The sequence below is a fragment of the Phodopus roborovskii genome, unplaced genomic scaffold (assembly GCF_943737965.1).
Source record: "Phodopus roborovskii unplaced genomic scaffold, PHOROB, whole genome shotgun sequence".
NCBI classification, from domain to species: Eukaryota; Metazoa; Chordata; class Mammalia; order Rodentia; family Cricetidae; genus Phodopus; species Phodopus roborovskii.
In genome coordinates, this window is record NW_026126603.1 from 2,932,073 (window position 1) to 2,955,100 (window position 23,028).

At 39.3% G+C, this 23,028-nt stretch overlaps 1 protein-coding gene across 2 annotated transcripts in view; it reads right to left on the reverse strand.

Annotated features, from left to right (window-relative positions):
* Positions 1 to 795: 795 nt before the first annotated feature.
* Prpf18 (pre-mRNA processing factor 18) overlaps positions 796 to 23,028 on the reverse strand; it is a 35,926-nt gene continuing 13,693 nt past the window's right edge. For both annotated transcript variants that reach the window (XM_051205810.1, XM_051205808.1), the window contains 6 exons: positions 22,190 to 22,336; positions 20,208 to 20,276; positions 17,779 to 17,919; positions 17,582 to 17,653; positions 15,206 to 15,361; positions 796 to 1,100 (listed from right to left, as the gene is read on the reverse strand). In XM_051205810.1, the coding sequence (XP_051061767.1) occupies positions 1,020 to 1,100; positions 15,206 to 15,361; positions 17,582 to 17,653; positions 17,779 to 17,919; positions 20,208 to 20,276; positions 22,190 to 22,336 (666 nt within the window). In that variant the 3' untranslated portion in view covers positions 796 to 1,019. The remainder of the gene's footprint in view (positions 1,101 to 15,205; positions 15,362 to 17,581; positions 17,654 to 17,778; positions 17,920 to 20,207; positions 20,277 to 22,189; positions 22,337 to 23,028) is intronic.

The window sequence follows — 23,028 nt, forward strand, 5'->3', positions numbered from 1 at the left end:
TACTCTTACCATCACTGTGATGATGGCAAGACGAAAGCACTTGTCCACCACTGTTCTGTTAGTGCATGGAGCTGAGAAGCTGCCAGTCTTGAAGTGGCCCACCCCCTCTTGCCTTTCTGACACTACCCTTCAACTTGTCACATAACAACCCAGTCCTCTCAGCACCACAGGAGTGAGTGGTCACGAGGAGCAAAGCCCAACACTGTGAGACCTACAGCAAGTCTTCGTTTTGTGAGGCCACAGTGAGAACTGAGTGTGGCACGGTGAAGCCAGGACTCCACCCTCTTCGGCATCCCTGTCATGAGGCTGCTACTCTCAGCTGACTCCAATGCCCATTTCCTCACCACAGTCCGGACGTGCTAGTATTATACCATCTTTGCTTTTTAACTTTCTATCTCTGTTAATTCTACTGTCAGGAAGATGACAAATACTAAAATGCACTTAAAAGCCAAGTGTGAATCACAAGAACATTTAACAGTAACATTTATATTCTATGGCATGATGGCAGAAATCAAAACAAAAACAAAAACAAAAACAAAAAAACAAAAAACAAAAACAAAAAAAAACATTTAAGAACTGTAAAAGAACATTCGATGGTCCCACACTTTTGTTGAAATACAAAAAGTATTTTCTATAAATACCACATAAGAGAAATATGCAAATCATGATAATTTACAGAAAGCTTAAACCCACTCTCAAATGTTTCTAATTATCTAATGACACACTTTAGGTCCTGGGGAGAAAAGGTCAGTTCAAAACCCCTTCTTCTTGTTGTCTACACATTTACACTATGGATAACAGCTTTAAAATTTAATTTTTCAACTGATCAAAATGAAAGCAACACACAAAAATTTGTTTGCAATCCAATACCATATGAAAGGCAACACAGTTTTTAAGACCAACAAGAACTGCACCCGATGAAACTCTACTGTGGAGCTCTTCCTCTGTTGTATGGTATGGCCAGAAGTTCGCATGTTCCTTGCTGAGGTTTCTTGTTATGTACATGCTGTACATAGATCTCATAGTGCATTATACTCCACACATTTTGATGGGTCCGTAGGAAAGTGCTTTTGGCAAATTGTCATTAATCTCTTCAGTCCCTAAGAACATAAAATAAAGGTTTATTATGATATGACTGAACTATTTCTAACTACCTTTCTCTGTAGTATTTGTCAATGTCCCTACAAAATATAGTATCACCAGTGATTCCACCCAGGAGGACACCTAGATCAGTGTGTGCTCATGGGCATGGCTTATCACAACAATATTAATAAAAAATATGTATTATATAGGGTTATGATGTCAGCCATTCTGAGTGTGGGTAGAGAAAAGCATGTTCAAAGATATGGTTTCCATATCTCCAAAGTTAAAGCATCTATAAAGAAACTCCTGAGAAATGAAAAATGACCTCGTCCTGATGGGAGATGTCATTCTGTAAATATGTTTCTCATACTGGTTAATGAATAAAGCACTGTTGGCCAATAGGAAAGGAAGATAGGAGGGACTAGGAGACAAGGAGGAAAGAGTAAGGAGGAGTCAACATGGAGAAGCTGGGGAGATCAGATGTAGGCCCCATTCCCCGGTAAGATGAAAGCACGTGGAAATATTAGATTAACAGAAATGGGTTAATACTACAAGACAGAGCTAGCTGATAAGAAACAAGTAACTGGCTAACAGCATTATATCAAATACAGAGTCTCAGTGTGTTATTTGGGGCTGGTGTGGCGGTGGGGACATGACCAGCAGCAGGAGGAAAAAACCTTACTTCTTACATTCTTACATTGTCCATTCAAGTCAGGGAAATTTTACCTCTGAATATACTACAATATTTTGTTTGAAACTTATAAAAAACTAGGAGTAAAAAAAAAAACAAAAAAACAAAAGACAAAAAAAAAAAAAAACCCTAGAAATAATACAGTCTTGCATCCATATTTGAATACATGAACACTCCCACAAATGGAGTGTTTAGAGCAGAAAGAATGCACAACTCTAGCCCACCTCAAATAGTTCCCAAGAGAAAATTAATCCTAACTACCCATGACAACCACTGAAGGTGATAACATTTTTCCTTCAACTTATCCTTTGGTTCTGACCTTTTAAAATTCTTAGCTACTCATTACATTTTAGTTATTTTTCTTAGCTTTTTCACCCACCACAAAATTAAAAATTCCTTCCAAGCCTATACACAAATCTAGAAGGACACATCAAGCTGAGCTGCTTGTGACTGGGAGACAGTTTTTGGCTTCTTGTGTTTTGTTTCCTGTAATGCACATACTACAAAATAAATAAAAGCTTCTTTTAAAAGCTTAAAAAGAAAAAAAAGGAAGGAAATATGGGACTGCAGTTATGCAAACCAGTAACTTCTGAAAACAGCTGGAAATCCAGGAAGAAAGCATTAAAAATTCCATTATTTAGAATTCTTAAACTCAATATTCAAACAATGCTTTTATTTTTGCTTTGAGTTTTGTCTATAATTTTAGACAGGGTCACAGAAGCAGCCCTAGCTGGTCTGGAGCTCACACTTGTTTGCTGCTGTGTCTATATCAAGTAACTCTTAAACTCAATATAACCATCAAGAACAAACTAATCAGTTTGTTTCCTAGTAAAAAGTGGTAACACAGATATCAACTACTGTAAACTGAGCTATGTAATAGATTCAACATCACTGGAAGATGATGCTGAAGTATTTTAAGAGTCTTTTCCAGATCCAAACATTGTCCATGTGGACCAGCAATGGGAAGAAAGAGCGGTTATTCACTTTGGACTTCATATTTCTCCCACTAACCAGATATTTGCTTTAGGATAAAGAACTTCCCTTCCATACTCCCAACATCCCCTGCTGCTGAGTTCTAATCACATGTGCAAAATTTGAACTGTAGCTATGGAAACACATATGACATCACTGATTTGGCATCTCTAAGTGCCTTGACAGAGTAGACGGAAGAGAGGTGCAGCTAGGAAAGATGAGACATGAGGGCTTCAGTCGGCAGCCAAGCATGTCATGAACTGTTCTCAGCAAGGAGTCGGCTGTGGGGGACGTTCCACAGCTAGAACCTTAGGCAAGCTGCTCCACAGGGAAGACATCTATGAGGTGCCTTTACACTCAGTCTGAGAACAGCCACATTCACACACCCGAACCAGGAACACTACTATAAATCCTTGTAAAAGGATAGGTTATAGTATGGATTTTTAAAGTGTGTCATTCTCAGAACATTTTCCCCCCAAATGGGAACAAGTCTTTCAATTAGAACCCCTTAGTTTTCTATTTCACACTGCTGTGGGTGGTTAAGCAGGACAACAGCTCAATGTCATAAGACAACAAACAGCTGAGAGCCAATGATACTTTAACTGACTTTTTAAAATAGTCATTCAACAGTCCTGGGCTCAGAATGGTAATCCTCCTGCCTCAGCCTCCTGTGTACTGATGTATCACCTAACTTTATTCATTTATGAAAACATACTTATGTGAACATCTGTTTAAGAAGTGTCTACTGTATACCAAGCACTGTGCTAACCTCTGGAAATAAAAAAAAAAAAAAAAAAAATAAATTAAAAAAAAAAAAAAAAAAACAAGCCAGATGGAAAACAACAGGAAAAACCCACCCTGAGTAATAAGGCAAGACAGACAAAATACACCCATCCAATGGTGATTAAGCTGTGGAGACAGTGAGCAGGGGAGGGATATGTATAGCCAGAAGGATTTCTGACTCTGAATTTAGAGAACTAATATCATAGTGAGCAACATAAACTGTATTTTAACTGCAACAGTGCAGATGCCAAAAAGAATCAACGAGAACAAGGGCAAACTCAGAGGAGACACTGCAAGAATTCACACAACAGAGCTGGTGGCTGTCCCAAATGACAGCCAGAAGAGGACAGGCCACAGATCTTTGAATATAGAGTCATCAAGATTTGAAAGCAGTAAGTTTATGAATTGTGACAGAAAAAGAAAAGAATAATCCTGGGGTCTGGGTTCATGTTGTGTAAAATAACACAAATGGAACATAAAGTAACAGTATTCATTGGCCTTACTCCTTCCTACTTCCAATTCCAGTCCACAGAGGCAACCACTTTCACACCACTGAAGAGAATTTTCTGGTGTTTCCAGCCATACTTGTAAATGTCCTAGAACAGCCCTGGGTTTTTCTCCTCAAATATCACCTACTTACTTTTGACTATGAAATTAGGAGGATTTAATGGGCTTATATCATGTCCACTGGTCCCACGTATGTATATACACTATATGGTTTCTTCCCACCCCTCCCCAAATCACAGTTCTAAGTGAAAACTACATTCACAGTTAATCTCATAAAGGTTATATGTCCTTTATGCAAGCTACACTATATTAGAATGAACACTCCTTTTATAAGTCTGCTCCCCTTTAAAAATCATCTCTTCCACTTTTTCCTGGAATAGTCTAGTTGATCTGTTCCATTCTGGACCTTTTCATGTATTACCACCAGAACATCACCTCACCTTCAGTCTTGGAATTTCTCTCACCTTGCTCTAGACTTTCTGGATTGTGTGGTTTGCTTCCCTCATTTTAATGGAAGCTATCTTCAGACAGAAGAAGTATACTACTAACATAGCTAAGACAGTCCAGGCTCAAACCCAATCCCACTTCTTATTAGCATATGGTTGAGAACATGCCTTTCTGTCTCAATTCCACATGTGTCAAAGAGAAATGGCAGTATCCTCCTTGTATTGTTACCTTCTGTAAGCACTGTGAAAGCTGTGATGATGATTCCAGGACTATGTATCAAAGGTTACATTTGTGAAACCTCGCCTGTCAGAAATACCTTCCGTGTTGGCCATGCAAGAGGAGCAGCAAGTTGTAATTGAAATTCCATGTGTCAGCCCACCAGAAGGAAATCCTCTCATGGGCCAATCACGTTTAGGCAAGGGCACAGACTGCAGACCCTGAAATGTCTTTTGCTTCTGTTGTGCCTTTACATATTTGCTGCAGCTCTCTTTCTCTGGTATCTAGCATGGTGTGAGTGGACCTGGGGAGATCTCCACTGCCTGTAATATAATGTGCTTATCTCTTGGAAACATACTGTTCTACTGGACATTTTTACCTGTGATTGTCAAGAAGATGACCCCTCTCTAAGATGTCTAAATTGATAATGATAGCTTATACACAATTTTGATGAATAAATTTAAATACAAGGGTATGTTTCATACCCAGGGGTTGTGAGTTTTACCTAAGGGTCTGCATGGATTGCAGCTTAAGTTAATTACTAACAATTGAGTCCCAGTAACCCAGCTAGTTTAAATTCTTTTAACCTTAATGTCGGGAGATGTGTTCACAGGGCTCAGAGTGCATCACAGCTGAAAAAAATCTTTGACAATAACAAAGTTAGACCAAGATGTTGTTGTTAAATAATGTTGAGGTGAAAAACACAAGAAGACAATCTAAAATTTTAGAAAGGCACATAGTTGAATGGGGAATTTTTTAAGGTCAGGGAACAAGAACAAAGCAGTCCAATTATTACTGGCTGACATACTCTCATTGCTAGGTTTGGTTGATGATCAAAGGTGATAATTCCTTATACCCATTTCTACCCCAATATCCTGATTTAAAGAAAAAAAAACTATTAACGAATGGATATGTACCCTAAAGCTTTAAAATAGAGCTGACTGATTTGTTAAGAGCACTTTCCCGCCACCCACAGCTGTGTCAGCTCCCCAAAACACAAGAGACTCTACTAGTTATAAAGCTGTTGGCCAATGCTAGAGCTTCTTATTGGCTAGCTCTGTCTTAAATATTAACTCCTATCAATCTAAGTGTTTCCACATGGTCTTACCGGAGAGGGAGGGAGGGAGGGAGGGGGGCAGGGGAGGAGAGAGAGGGAGAGAGAAAGAGACTCTGTGTGTGTGTGTGTGTGTGTGTGTGTGTGTGTGTGTGTGTGTGTGTGTGTGTTAGTTGGGACCTCTTATTCCTCTCACAGACTACATCTTGACTCCTCTCCTACATCTCCCAGAATCCTCCTTCTCTCCTAGTCCTGCCTATCTTGCTTTCCTATAGGCCAACAGGGCTTTGTTTATTAATCAATAAGAGAAACCTATTTACAAAATGATATCTCCCATCATCTCCTCTTTTCTGTCTAAATAAAAAGAAGGGCTTTAACTTTAACACAGTAAAATTACATATAACAAAACAGTTATCAATTAAGAACTATAGCTAACAGTATTCAGTCCATTAACATTATCAGGAATTAAAGAAAACATTCTATCATCTATCTTATCTTTGTGAGTTTAAAGTCTTATATGTAACTTATCTTTAATCCTAATAAGGAAAACTATAACTTAATCTGTCTTCAATTCCATCAAAGACCACAGAAGGATAATATATAAACTCTAAAATGACAGAGACAACTCGCTGTCTGGTCAGTCACCTGAAGTTTTTCTGTAATGTTCCATCTTCAGCCCATAGGCCACAGTGTGTCTGGCAGACTCCTCAGCAAAGCAGGAAAGTTTAAACTGTCTTTTTGTATTGGCAGTTTGTCAGTCACTTTTCTCTGTGTCCTGTAGAATGTCTGGCAGACTCTTCATGAAGCAGGAACTCTGTAGCAATGTCCATCTTGAATCAGCAGTCACTTTTCTGTGGGTCCTGTGTGTCCAGTTTATACAGCATAAAGTCAGATAGTCCAGACAAGAGCAATTTCTTGCCCAAATGGCTAGTCTTTCCATATTGAAAGCAAACTCCATAACATTTTTCTTCAATGTCCATCTTCCTTTCTGACTCAGGTGGTGTTGCCAGGAGCAGTTATGTCTCACTATTAAGAAAAACCCTAAACCATTTTAAATGCCATATTCTGTAGGTCTTTGAAAGGTTTGAAGAATGCCTATCCAATTGAAATATTATCTCTGTATATCTAGAAAACCTAAGTACTAAATTATCCATTACATTTTTAAATGAACTATATAAACACAATACCTAAACAAGAGGAGAAATATAGATATCACAGATGTCATTCTGTAAATATTGGTTAATGAATAAAGCCCTGTGAGCCAATAAGAAAATAACATAGGTGGGACAAGGAAGATTTTGGGAGATGAAGTAGAAAGGAGTCAAGATGTAGATTATGAGAAGTAAGAGGTCTGGACCCTTTCTCTGGTAAGATAAGACCACGTAAAAAAACACTTAGATTGATAAAAATGAGTTAATATTTAAGACAGAGCTAACTAATATGAGGCTCTAGCCTTTGGCCAACAACTTTATAATATTCTCTGTGTGTTATTTTGGGATGGACGCAGTACTGGTACCAGTGCTGGTGGGAAACTGCTCATAACACTGATTTCTTTTTCATATATAAAAGTTTAGGTTTGTGATTTCTTTAATATTCCTTGTAAGATTATCTTTCAGGTTAAGTAACTGCCCTTTCTTTGTAACTGCAAAATGCAACCTGCCAGTAGACCCCACAAGAACACCTTGCTTCCCCACACAGTTAATCTATAACAAGTTGCGTGGGTATGAAAACCATCTGTTTTTCACCTGTAATACATTAAATGTTTAACCATGTGACAGAGATGAGAAACATGCTTTTAACTACAATCATGAACTTGAAAAATGGAATGTAACTGTTTTGACTCGTGTACTGCCTGGAAGATTCTGTTGGGGTATAAAAGTGAAAAACATGAGAAGAGGGACAGAGAATAAAGACAGAGAGAGAATGATTTCCTAAGGAAATCATCAAGAGTTTGTGAGTGCCTTTTTTCCCTAGCCCCACTCAGACAGAAAAGTCTAGCCTTGCCGACTCTATGGATTCCTATCAAAGTCCTGTGCTGCTGGAGGCTGGCCCACCAGACAGTGGTGAATATCATTACCCTAACTCCAACTTTCCCTGAGAATTCATGGAACTGAGTTGGAAATTTACTTCCTTTGTTATTTTAGGGACTTCATTCTAGTTTAGTCACTCCTAATGAAAAGTAGCATGATGAAACTAACTCCTGAGTTGTTGTAAGTGATCTCCTTCTCTAATTTGGGGAAAGATTTCATTTATATGGTCATCAGGTTTTTGTGGTGGAGGTTGATCTGGCCTTTTCCCCCTCAATCATGTGGTTGAAACTGATATTTGGTGGGGTAAAATGTTTACTATTGTCTATCATCTGAGATGCTGGAAGCAACATGTCACAGTTTACATCAGCATGCTAGTACCCCATGGTATTTAGAGGCAGCACTGTGTAAAACATAAATGCCAGCTTCTGAAAATACAGTATTAAATACACAGAAAGTACTGCATGGGTAGGTGGTTCTTACCATGCAACAACTTCCCATTTGAAATTTATTTATCTCAGCAAGATGTGGAGGCTACATCATGAAGACATGACCAGAAAATATGCCATGTATAATTCGAGTACTAACATATTAAGAACACTCACCAATAACTATTCTGTTGTGTGTCCTATGTATGAGTCAAACTATGGTCACTATGAAGGAATGAAAGTTGATGCTATATTAATTTTGGCAAAACATGAGTATGATGGGAATATACAAAATGTTCCATCCACAAGGTTGGCCAATATTGTTAAAGATAAAATGTTGGAATACCTGGAAATTCATGAATTTAAGATTAATGAAAACTTGCCAGAGGGTCTTGAGGACATCTGTCCTTGTGTGGTGGTAAAAGCTTAAGAAAAACTTTTTAGGATGGCCATCTGTGTGATAAGTGCACTGTTGTTTTTTTTCTACATACAGCAGGAAGAATACCAATAGGAAACAAAGCAAAAACTCAAACTGGTAATCCAATGAGCAGGTCTTCACAAAGGGCTGCCAGAGCTTAGGGCCAACAAGGGGATAGTACAAGACCCTAGAGTTGGCAATCCTGAGACTGTGGCCTGGCCACACTCTCAAAAGACATGAGACAAAAACTACTGAGACACAGAGAGCAAGTGTTTCGAGACACCCACTTTTTGGGGGAAGCAATGGCCTGAGGCAGAGGGGTGCAGCAGGAACTCTGTAGGAAAAATAAATATCTGAAACTTGTTCCACTACAAAATAATCTTCCACTTCCTTCACACCTGCTCTGTGAGAAGCCACAGGGAGAAGGAGACAGACAATGCTCCAAGAACAAAGTAGGAGGCCATCTAGGGAGAAGTCGCAGCAGAGGAGGGCCTGGCCTGTCACCTTCTCTGTCTCCTTTTGACTGTCTTTTGGGACAACACTGTCCAGAAGGTCTCTAGAAATGACCAAATTATAGTCTCTAAATAATCAAGTTTCTATAATTTGTGTAAAAGAAGCTTTCCCAACATCTGGGCCGAAGGTTTCCTCTATATTTGGCAGAATGAGCCATCTTTGAAGTTACTACCACCAATTTAAACCAGCAGACTTAGGTGAGCTAATAAGCTATACAGCTTTTGTCAGATCTGCCTAGTGAAAAAACTCCCCATGGTATATTTAGTCATATGAAGAACAGAACACTTCAAACAACTTCCACAGTTGAAGTCTACAGAGGTTTACATAAAAACGAAATAATGAAATTGTGTTTCAGTAAACAGCCTCCTGAATTGCTTTCCACCACATTTCATAAAACACGTTATACTAACATTTCAAATAAAAATAAGAATCATTTCACACATTCTGAGTTTCCATTTATATAACATTCAGTAACAGGCAAAACTAGGAAAGACTGTAAATCAAGAGTGGCACTGACTAGGCGCTGGGCAGATGGTGTAGTAGTTAAGAGTAAGAACGGATCCCAGCATCTATATAACAGCTCACAACTGGAACTCATAAGCATAAAATGTAGGTGAATAAATCTTTTTAAAAGAAGACTAGCAATGACCGATGGGAGAAGGGAACCTAGGTACAAGGCAAGCATGAAGGAATCTGCTAAGTGTTACTAGGAATATTCTGGACCCAATCTTAATTTTTAACATGGTACATGTTATATAGGATCATTGGGCTATACAACTAAGGTTATATATGTCAAATACTGCAGCATTTCTTGAGGTGTATTTTAAAAGTAATTATCAAATGATTTTCACATGGTCTCCTTAGCAAACAGTTTTATGCAGAAGTAGTATGAATCATACATTTGCCAGGAGTCACAAACAGACCCACAAGGCCACCTTACTCTTAATACTGTCTCCAGAATGCAGCCACTGACTACAGGTGAAATGCATAGGAAGCACAAACCTAAGACACTTTGTAACTGACCCTTAAAAAATAAAAAATGTTTGACAACCCCTGATTTGAACTTTAGGCAACATGTTGAAAATGTTCCTTTCAGAGGATACTTCAAATCAACCTCACCAAGAGACCAATGGAACAAGAGGGTATTATATGCAACTAAAACAATGCTATGTCCTCAACTTGCTGTCCTACTGTATATCACCTGTTTAAGTTTAACCTGCCTTTAAGAAAACACAGTAAGCAACCTTACTGTGCCTTGGATTTTCCATGCTGTCAGCTTTTCCTTTGACCTGCAGCGTGAGTGGGGTGAGTGTTGGGGGGGGGGTTGTAAGTACACACACTGTGATCATTTGCTGAAATGAGCTAAAGGAGGGAAAGAACCATAAAACAAATATCCACCATCAATGTTGAAAATATGTGGATGGAAGCTGGTAATGCCTGTCTGTGGTACTGAGTGCTATTCAGGATCAGCTGGGGTCAGTAAAGTGGCTTCTCCCCTTGCAAACTCTGTTAAAGATAATATAAATACCAACATTTTTCCAGTCATGCTTTCTGTACTACCCAAGCCCTTTGTTAGAGAGAAGCACAGATTCAGAGGCACAACACACAGCAACAGTTAGATCATATTCACAAAACAGACTACATATTGGCCAGTGACTAGAAACTACAGCCAGCCAGAAGATTCAGGGAGCAGAGCGGAGAATTCAAATTTGCTCTTGGTCAAATTAATCCAATCAAAAGTGCTTTGTTTCTTAGAATGTAGGTAGGACTGTCCTAAAGGCTCTAAGCCAGGGGTTTAAAAGGTAAGAAGGAAGAAGCCTGCTAGCTAACATAAGCATTCATTCCGTCTTCACTTTCTAAAACAGTGGTTCTCAACCTGTGGGTTTCGACCCTTTTGACAGACCTCTATCTCCAAAAAAATATTTATACTACTATTCATAACAGCAGCAAAATTACAGTTATGAAGTAGCAATGAAATATTTTTATGGTTGGGGGTCACCACAACAGTAGGAACTGCATTAAAGGGTCACAGCAATAGGAAGGCAGAAACCAATGCTGTAAAGGCATTGAAACTGAGATTGTTACTTAGGTGTCAGTCACAGTGACAACAGGTTTGACTAACACATCATACGAGTCCATCAGGAAAATACTAAAAAGTCACTCGATGACCTATGTCACTAATCTCTGCCCAAGAAGAGACATGGATCCATTACTTAATATCCAAGGCTTCCCTCGTCAACAAGCTGAATCCAAAACTGTGTCCTACTTGGAGCAGTATTAGTTGATCTAAATCTCCGATAGTATACTCACCAACTTTCCCAAACCATCTAACAGGTAAGAGAAAAATTCTGATTTTTGACTCTGGGTGTCACTGATTTAGCTCAGGCTAGACTTAAATTCAAAATGGAGCTCTGACTCATCTTAAAACAATCCTCTGTAGCCTCCCAAGTGATGCAATTATTGGCATATGTCATTAAACCTGGCTGAAAAGCAGATTTCAACAAGAAAATATTTATAGCTCACTCTGAAGTGCTTGCTGCCCAAGCATGAGACACAGAGTTCAATCCCTAGAACTCATGTGAAAAGTTCGGCATGGTGGTATATGCTTGTATTACCAGCACTGGGAGGCAGACACAGGAGGATCCCTGGGACGTGCTAGCCAGCTAACCTAGCCAAGTCAGATACCACAAGAGAGACCCTGTCTCAATAAACAAACAAATAAATAGTTGGGAGCCGGAGGGATGGGCCTAGAGAGATGGTTCAGTGATTAAGAGTACTCATTACTCTAGCAGAGGACCCAGGTTAGGTTCTCAGAACCCAGAATGGCTCACAGTTGTTTGTCACTTCAGTTCTAGGAGATCAAATGCTCCATGGGTACAAGGCACACATCTGAGAAACACACTCATATGTGGGTAAAATATTCACACACATAACATAAAAATATTCCCTTTTTAAAAAAGGGTGTGGACAGCTGTCCTGAGAAACAATTATCTTAGGTTAACTTTGGCCTCCACACACAAGTGCATATCCAGGCCCATGTCCCTTCCACATATATGAACACCCACCCACACAGGCATTCATGCACACACAAACTGTTTTTTAAAAAAAATATCTTTTCAGGGGCTGGAGGGATAGCTCAGAGGTTAAGAGCATTGGCTGCTCTTCCAGAGGTCATGAGTTCAATTCCCAGCAACCTCATGGTGGTTGTCCACAACCATCTAAAGTAAGATCTGGTGCCCTCTTCTGACATTCAGGCAAACATATGGGTAGAACACTGTATATATAATAAAATATACATATAGATATATATATATATACCTTTAAAAATATCAAACTAATAGTGCTTTAATTTTATTTATTTATATACTTTTTATGCATGAACACTCTTTAAGAATGCTTGCATACCAGTAGAGAACATCAGATCCCATTATAGATGGTAGTGAGCCACCATGTGGTTATTGGGAATTGGAAACAGGAACTTTGGAAGAGCAGCCATTGTTTTTAACCGCTGAGCAATCTCTCAAGCCCCACCACCCTTTTAAATTTTATTTATATGGTATTTTTATTTAAATGCCATAACAACAAACCTAAAAGTTTACCCAGAGAAAGTATCTTAAACAACACAAGAATCAAAGAATATTGTTACAAAGGAAGGTTGGAGGAAGGACAGGTCACAGCTCCAAAATAAACTAGAAATCCTCTTAAACAAATGGCGTGTGTGTGTGTGTGTGTGTGTGTGTGTGTGTGTGTGTGTGTGTGTGTGTGTGTGTGTGTGTGTAGAGATGTATATAGCTATATAGACAGCTATATCTATATATGTTTAAAGAAAATGAGTCCGGAGGAAGTAGAAACCACATCACTGTCTACAAGAAATGCTATCTTTAAAACTAATTGTATGAGCTTTTAAGCATTATAATGTAGCTATAGTATAAGTAAGCATAATTAGCAAATTTAATCCTTGGAGATTATATTCAATTGTCAAAGAAAAAAGCCCACTCTTTTCTAACTCAAAGCTTTTGCCTTTACTACAGTAATCTGTGGTTATTAAAAAATGAAAATGGGACCAGTGAGATGTTCAACAGGCAAGCGCACTTGCAGCCAAGCCTAATGACCTGATTAGATCCTAAGAGCCCACATAAAGGTAGAAGGAGACAACTAATACTCTGACCTTTATATGATCACCATGGCATGCACGTGCCACCTCCCTTATATACACATAGGAGATAAAGACATAATGTAATTCTAAAACTTTAAACTCTATAAACTGCACAATTCACATTGAGGAGTCAGGTTGAAATGTTTTCAAATGCTAATGTATAATGAATAAGGCATAAAGTATGCCACACAAATTAACATGCAGCACTTGGAACTAAAATACAAACAAAGATAATTCATGAATATGGTAATGACTATTCTCTGGCACAGCATTTGAGTGCACTTTATGCTTTTAAGCCAATTTTTAAGTCAACTTCTGAAGCCCACCTTCACATTTACTGACACCCTGCAAATCGTTACATACAATCTGGAATTTGTGACAGTTTGCCAAAGCTAGGTTATAGTTGATTTTGTTTTTTATTCACATAATTTTTTTGGAAAAGTTTAGCCCAGTGCAAACAAGTCTGTATGAGACACATATAACCTCAAAAAAAATAACTATAAATACTTCAGACTTAGTCAGATAATTAGAAAAATATTTTCATATGCTACTTAAAAAGAATTATAAACACTGAAGCCAAGACTTCACTTTCCATACTTTCTTTAGGTTAGCATACATAATATCCACATTGCAAGTCACATTATTATAAAACACTAAATCCCCAGGTTTCTCTTACAAACTCACCTGATGTACTAAAAAAGAGAGAGAGCTGGAATGGTTCATATCAACAGCTCCAGCTCTCAGAAGGTGGAGGAAGTGAGTTTCAGGCTACCCTGAACTACACAGGAAGCTAGTCCCTGTCTCAAAACAAAGCAAATTCCAACAGTTTTGTTTTAGTGTTAAGAAAGTTAAAAACATCATGATTTCCCTCCTTTCCATCATATATGAAGAGCCTGGTGTCCTTTACTCATAAACGCAAGTGCTCATCAGCTCTGGACTTTCCTGCATCCTCCTGTGCTATGCCCTACTCACTGTGCACACTTCCCTTCTATGGGGTTTTAGTCTCCACACTTCCAGTTACCTGTAGTCAATGGCTATCATCATGGCTTCTTTCACAGGATCAGCAGAAGCTCAACAGTAGCTTCCATCATCCACTTACCATAACATCACTTACATCAGCAACCTCACTTCATCTCCTTATGCAGACACTGTGCCTCACATTATCGCAGAGTGGTCATACATAGTACCACACTGTTTCCAGGGAGGCCATATTCACATAACTTTCACTACAGAATAGCGTATCATTACAATCATTCTTTTTTATCATCAGTTATTAGCAACCTCCTTCTTGTGCTTCTCCAATTATAAACAATCTCCCCTACCTCCTCCTGTGTTTTATGATCTCCTTCCCTTTTTGCCAAGCTGGATCGGAACAAGATTCTCCTAAATCCACCTACTCAGTCCTGGGATTGCAGGTGTAGGTCACCAAGTCTGGCCTGTGTTGTTAATTTCTTATTCAGCCTAATTAATAAACTAAATTTTATCATAGTTAAATATGTGTCTGGGCTGTGGAGTAGCATGTACAGGGTTCAGTATTACCCAATGTTCATGTATCCACTATAGGTTGTTGGATGCACTCCCAACAGATAGGCAAACTAGCATAATCCTTTTCTTACATTTTAGATTTTTAAGTTTGGAGAATTAAGTTTAGAGCAGAGCCTTCAAAATAGTTTGGTAAAAGCAATTGCTGTGCTGATGACCTGAGTTCCATTTTCAGAACCCACATGAATGTAGAGAGAACCAACTCCACAAAGGCATCCTGACCTCTATGTGCATGCCCACGTACACGTACACACACACACACACACACACACACACACACACACACACACACACACACACACACACACACCCCTTCTTAAAAAAGAGAAAGATTGTTAGAGCAAATCTTGTCCCTTACAGCTACTTACCTGAATGTATTTTCGTTGGGTTTCATCATTTAAAACATGTGCAACATGCTTAGAAAAAATCTTTTCTCTGCCAGTTCTTGCATGAATTCCAACCATAGTGACACCAATAGGCCAGGGAGCATTTCCAATGGCCATCTGAAGGTATGCATCATTTGCCTGAAAGGAAAGTTTAAGAAACCAGAAAGGTAAAAAAACATATTGGTTCTGATGTTTATTTCAACTATTGCATAGCTCTTCCTGACATACTTTTTATCTACCTCTTGATGAAAATATTGTGTTCCATTGCTCAAATGAAGACATTAAAGTATGGGGTGACTTACTACTCTGCCCAGAAATACAAATGCCTATGAAAACAGAAGCCAATGCTAGTATGTAAGAGACAAGCAACGCTTTCTAGTCTTTATGCACTGGAAAGCAAGGCATTTCAGACTGGAATAGCAGGTAGCTAACTTGACATGCTAATAAAACTATTTTAGAGCCAATCTTCACCATATACGGCTGGAAGGTAGGCAGAAGCTGGCTAGTCTTTCACCATTGAACCTGCAATCACACAGCAAATCACACAGCATTATAGGGCTCTGAAAGCAGTGTATTAAACAAGGTAGGGGGTGTGCCCTATCTGCTGGGACAACCACCTATAGCCAGTAACAGGTGGACAAACAACCAGGACACTGGCTTCCAAGTCACCCAGCTGAAGCATGAAGAGAGTACACTTTTCACTTTGACACATTTCTTAATTCCTCACAAGTTTCCCACCTGCCAAGGGCCTTAAAATAAAAGTGCTGAAAAGTCAAGACAAAAGCAAATGGCTTGCTTTTACAGTGAGGTGCTGTGAGAAAGGAGGAAAAACAATAAAACAAAGAGCAAGTAACTTCTAAAAGATCCCCAAGGACCTCAAGCAAGCTTCACAGAGATTCCAACTTCAAAAGCAACTGTATGATGTGTGCAGTGGTTGAAAACACACAGCACGATGGCTAACTGGGAAATCAGGGTCTGCCCTAGAAATAGTGTCAACTTGAGCTACATTTTACAGAGTTTAAGTTTTAGGGGAATTCTGTGTGTTTTTAATTACTGGTAATTAAAATGTGTAATGTGTAACTTCAATGCATGACGTTAACCAACAAAACCTCCAATTTTCAGCTTTTCTAAAATTCCAAAGGGAATTTTCCAGCACATTATTAAAATTTACTGGTTCTTTCTGTCATTTATACAAGCTCTCACCTGGTTTTGATATACATCATGAGAATAAAATAATGGACAGGTATCCACCAGGGCAAGTGGGGATTACAGTGGTTCAGTCCTGACAGCGGCCTTGCCCATTCATTACCATGCAGTCATCTGTAGTGATATCTTGTTTGTCCACAGCCACACCTTACCTTGCTAACTTCCCAGCTGAAGAGACTGAACTACTGTCTCCTCCCACCTTACCACTTCCTCTCTCTGCCCAGCCATATCACTTCCTGTCTGTCTGTACAGACCTCTATGGTTCACTAGACACTAGCTCTGCCCTCTGATCTTCAGGCAAAATTTACCTGTTAGAATACAAACAAGATACCACTACAGTTGTCCTTATTAAGTACCATGAAACTGGGAAAAGGGGAATATGATCAAAACATGTATGAAACTCTCAAAGAACTAAAATATTTTCACTGAAACAACTTGTTTTAATAAAAGTAAAGTCACTTCAGTAACCCAATGCTCTAATCAAGTAAAGCAGCAGTCACCTGGGAATGCCAGCAGGCCCTTCCCTTTTCTGGTGCTCTAGCACTCCACTAAGATGCAAAGAAGTCTTCACTCTAGGCTTCTTAGGAAGCTTGCCATCAGAAGCCCCTCCTCAGTGTTGTATCATCAGTATCCCATTCAAGAGTAAAGACACGGAGTGAATAAGAACAGCCCTCCCCAGCAAGTGCTCAGCTATTACTATACTTCTGTAAAGGTTGAAATGAGACCTGGCAGCCTTCTATGCACCATTTTCCCACAGAAACAACCACAAAGCATAGGTAAAGTCCACTGAATCCGCAGTATAATGGTTCAGCTATATTACAGATAATGAGCTTTGGTAGTGGTTTGAAGAACCTTGTTCCTATGGGAGGATTCGTCCCATGCCATAATCAACTATTTATCCACTCAGAAATTCAAACCCATCCTTACATAGCTCATGCTCTTTTAACCCAATTTTACAATGACTAAGAAAATGCAGTTGTGGTTTAAGGCTAGTTACTCAATGCCAAGAGAACAGAAAGTTTTTTTTCCTACTCACTTGCTTCACAGTCATTCTTAAATGTATTAAGTACAATCCCTCCCATCCCAAATAACCATTATGTTATAAACATAACCTAGATAATGGTCACAATAACACATAGTATAATAATTTACCTTCACATACTCTCTCTGTAACATGAACTTAATAATATCTGTTATCGACTCTTTAATATCAGCAGGAAGATTCTGAAAAAGAAAAACATAACTAGTTTTGGAAGCTACTGCATGTAGTGAAAACTACTTATTCTAATTAAAAACAACAACAACAACAACAAAAAGTGTGTTAATAAAGTATCTTCCAGAAACCTCACCCTTTTCCGGAGCTTTCTGAAAAGTGGTCTGAGGTAGGACTCTGTCTGCTTCTGTGTGGCACTGTTCAGTTTGCCCTGAACACTGCGTTTTACATAATCCTCTCTGGCATTCAATTCTTTAGCCCAAACTCCTAGAAGAAACTGTTGACAGAGAGAGAGTTAAGGCTGCAATGCCACCCAGTGGTTTGGGTGGGAAAGCTCCCTAACAGCCATGGTTTATAATCATCCTGTTCAGGTTGTTTTGTCATGTGTTTCAAAGTAAAAAAAACACCTTCTGGCTGAGACCCCTGAGCAGTCCAAGGTATCTCAGACAGTGGAGCCAGGATGTATCCCTGGTGCACAAAAGGACCTTGCGAACACATCCCCCATGGAGGGATAACTGCCTTAACCTAGGGACAGGAGAGAAGCCCTAGTTCCTACTTCACATGACCTATTAGATCTACATGACCCCAACTGGATGGCATTCCCCTACATATGGAATTGGGGTGGGGGGATGGGAGGGGAGGGTGGTTAGAGTGCATGTGAGAGGGCAGAGAGGGTAAAAAGGGAGGGAGGGAGCTAGAGGGTACTATGTCGACATGTAAAATAATAAATTAAAAAAAAAATGCTTTGACTCCAAAATTTAAGTTGAAGGACAAGTTACTGGGGAAAAGGATTTCTATTTTTGTTTCCACAGAATGAAAAGTGGTGGATTCCTTCCAGACTAATGTGGTTTGATCAAACCAGACCACCTGAAACAGAGTACCAGGTGATCCTACATTAAAAACAGCTGGACAAAGCATCCTTGCAGACTACAGCCAGGATTTCTGCATCTTCTTAGAATCCCCCATGACAGCGCCCCTTACCAGCAGGAAGTAGTTTGGAAAGAATGACTCCCAAATTCCCAAATATTGTCTATAAATGTTGTTTGTTTTCATTTAAATGGACTTGGTTATAAAAAAAATTTTAAAAAAAAGAAAAAAAAACAAAGTAAAAAACACTTTTAGATCATGTCCTACTATACTGTAAGATTGGTCCATTTCCTAAAAAAAAAAAGCTATCAAATTCCTTCATGACTGGACTGAAATAAGCTTTCAACTACGGTTTATCGATACCAGTGTTTCCCAACCTGTGGGTCTTGACCCCTTTGGGAGGACTGAATGACCCTTTCACAGGGGTCACATATCAGATATCCTGCTTGTTAGATATTTATGATTCATAAAAGTACCAAGATTAAAGTTATAAAGTAGCAACAAAAATAATTTTACAGCTGGGGGGTCACCACAACATGAGGTGGCAGCATTAGGAAGGTTGAGAACCATGGATCTATACTATACACACTTCAATATTTGATCAATGTTTAAAGTACATTATATATTATTTGGACTTTCTACCTGTACAGAACAGGAAATTCAATTAAAAATCTCACCAACACACCCAATTAATGGCAAAGGAAGAAAAAGGAACAAAAATAAAATCACAATCCACACTTCTTACCCTGGAAAACTACCCCATGGCCCCTTGGGTTTAGCTATATTCTCTTTGCAGAGGCAGGTGACAGTGAAGTTGACATGCTCTGAATGAGGACAGACCTGTCAAAGAGGAAAGCTGTATGCTGCTGCCTACATGGTCTAACACAACAGTGTATCCTAAATATAGTCTGGAACCTTGACAACTAAAATGTTACATCAAAACATCAATGCCTTAACTGGGTAGCGATGGCACACACCTTTCATCCCACTTGGGAAGCAGAGGCAGTAGGATCTCCGTAAGTTACATGGCAGCCTGGTCTAAAGAACAAGTTACAGAACAGCCAGGGCCACAAAGAGAAACTCTGTTGTGGAAAAAAAAAAAACTATAAATACTTTAATAACAAACTAAATAAAATAAAATGCACATACAAATAGCAGCACTCTTTGCATTAAATCTCCTGGTAGGCAGACAAATATTTAAAAAAATGAGGATATGACCACACTCTACCTAGATGACTAAAAAGAAATCCTGACAGCAAATACAGAGCTGGTAAAGCAGCAAAAATAAACAGGTACACACAGAATTCAAGACCTTGCTGAAAAGTTAAATTTGTTCACTTTTGCTCTGCTTGTCACAGTCTTCCACACCCTCCCATATCAGCCTCTGGATCGCTGCCTCCACGGCACTTCTCTCTAGGGTATTTATAGAGAAGAGGAGATGTCTTCAAACTTTGTGTTCACTCTACTGCTGCCATCATTTTACAGCTCTTAAGAAAAGCCCCACAAAGAAAATAAACACTCATTATCCACCAAATGGATAATGAGAGGGGCTCCAGTGGCACAGCCCATGAGTGCCAGCGTACTTACGGGACAAGAACAAATGTTTGACAATCACCCTTCCCAAAAACACATTCACAAATGTAAGACTGCTTCTTACAGGTCCACATGCTGTCCTTCCTCCCATTCCTAAGTACACACCTTCAGGAACTTAGTGATGATGTCCATGTCCTTATGATCATCACCTTTCCCTAAGGACTCTCCCAATGCCTGAAGAAAAAGAACAATACTTTTGTTCACTAACATAGAGCAATTTTTAAAAATGAATATAAGAGTATGAATGGCCAACAATAAGTTAAAAGAAGTTTATCACACATATTGGCCCATTTTTAATTTTAAAATTTGTTGAAACTTCTAGACAAGTCACTCACACACTCACACACACACACACACACACACACACACACACACACACACACAAAACCAACCAACCAACCAAACAAACAAACAAAAAAAAAAAACCCAAAAACTTGTAGACAGTGCTATCTAATATGAATCGAAAGATAAGAAAAACCAGCAAGACTACGGCCATACCACTCACCCTGAATGCGCCCAATCTTGTCTGATCTAGGGACTGGTTTAGAACTTGGATGGGAAGTAAGTAGGCAAGATGGCTCAGTGGGTAAAGGCTGTCTGATGATGCAAGCCTGACAACCTGAGTTCAATTCTCAGAACCCAAGTAAAGATGGATAGAGGGAATCGAGGCTACAAAGTTGTCCTCTGAGCTCCACAAACATGCAGAGGCAGATGTCCCCCCCAAACATGTGCACACCATATACACACACACACACACACACACACACACACATACAATAATAGTTCTAAAACATCGTAAAGGCTTTTATTACTTTTTAGCTATGTACCTGTGTTTGGATATGTACATGAGAGTGCAAGTGTTAGCAGAGACCAGAGTTCAACATGGGTGCTGGGAACCAAACTTGCAAGAGCAGTGCATGATGTTCTAAACGGTTGAGCCACTCTGCCAGACCAGTTTTGTAAATTTACTACAAAATATCAGTGACTGTTAACAGATCTGGGCATTTCTCCTAAGTAGATAAAAATGGCCTAAAGTCGATTGTGCTTGTGGGAACAACACCCTGTGGATGTATATTATAAGCCATTCAATTGTATACTTTATTTAGGTAAATTGTATAGGGTGCAAATTATCTTAGGACTATTTTTTTTAATTGGGAAGGAAGACAAAAGGAACAGAAGGAGGAAAGGAACAAGCCTGAGCGACAAGTGATTGCTCACTCCAGTTATTTAGGTAAAAGTTACAAACCACCTTAAACAAGTGATAGGAGGGGAAGGACACCTTTCTCAACCATGATCTCTAACAAGATCACTACATATTCGTTCAGGAGCCAAAAACTAAAGAAAACAGAAATGACAGCTTATGTTGTAGTCAACATTAAATAAATAAGTAAACTTTTAAGATGGTAGACACTAACATAATACAATAGAATTATGGAAATTCTTCATGGAAATTACACATATCATCACACATGCAACACAGTGACAGAATAAGGAGGCTACGTAGTGCCAAGAACTGGCAGGAATGCAAGGACACAAGCCCCTTCGTGTGCTGCTAGCAGGGTTATACACTGGGTCAGCCATTCCAGAGAGCAGCTTGGCAGGGCTCAGACAAATAAAATATGTATGTATAAGCTCCACAATTCTGTTTCAGTCCAAGTCTGTGGCTGAGGAGGAGCTGAGAGCAGCCAAGCTACCCACTGTAACAAGGAAACGAAAAGTAAAATACAGGAATGCCATAATAGATAGCCAAAACGATACAAAAAAAATAAATAAATCAAGTGTGGATCCTAACAATATGAAATGGGGGGTAAGAGGATAAAATAAAGATGACCACAGCACACTATTACTTTACATGCACATAAAAACTGCAACCTTTACAAGAACACCTCAGCAAATAAAAGGGTGCACATCAAACATTACAATGTTTACTTTTGAAAGTAGGAAATACAGAAATATGAGTGACTAAGAAAAAACAAAGACCTAAAATTAAAAAGTGCCTTCACCAGCAAAGGCATGTTCTATGTAGCAACACTGCTCCTGAGGAAGAAGGGATGCTGGGGAATGGGCAGGGCTGGGGTAGAGATTACCTCTAATTCTTCAATGGTGGTGTTTTCTTCGTGAACTTTCAAGTCATTCTGTGTGTCCTCCTCTCCAGGTTCCTGACCACCCACAATTTCATTCAAGTACTGCTGGTCAATCTTGTCCAAAGCTGCTTTCAGATCATTCCTTAAGCCCTACAGAAGGTGACAACAACAAGTACACCAGTCAGAAAACCTCACTGGGATGTGATGATCTTTCATTTATATCAAGTGTACATTTCCAGGCTCAGATGCAGCTCAGTTAGCAGAATGCTTGCCTAGAAACTGCCCATGGACTATACATCTGCAGTTCCAGTTCTTGGAAGGTAGAAGCAAGAGGACCAGATGGTTCAGTTCAAGGCCAGCCTGGGCTACATAAGAACTTGTCTCAACCTTTCCCTCCCAACCCTTCCCCTCCCCTGCTAAAAATGTGCATCATCAATGCCATTATGTTCTAATGACAAAGCTTAGTGAAAAGTGAGAAGTCTCCATCCATAATCTCCACTCACTATCTCTCTCTCCCTTGACTACTCCCCCTCTATTTCCTCTATAGAGGAGAGTAGCCCTCAGAAGACAGAAAAACAGACAGGGCAGAATGCAATGAGATAGGGCAAAGACCCTCATATCGAGGCTTGGGGGGAGGGTCAAGGGAAGGAAAAGACACCCAAGAGAGGGCAAAGAAGTCAGAGATCCACCCACTCCCATTGTTGAGAATCCCACAAGGACACCAAGCTTAAGGTCCTCCATGTCAACTCATTCTCTAAAGGATATGTTTTAAAGAATGATGATAGTTTACTTAAAGCACAGTTTTAGAACAATGTTATACTTGTATTACTGTGCACTATTCA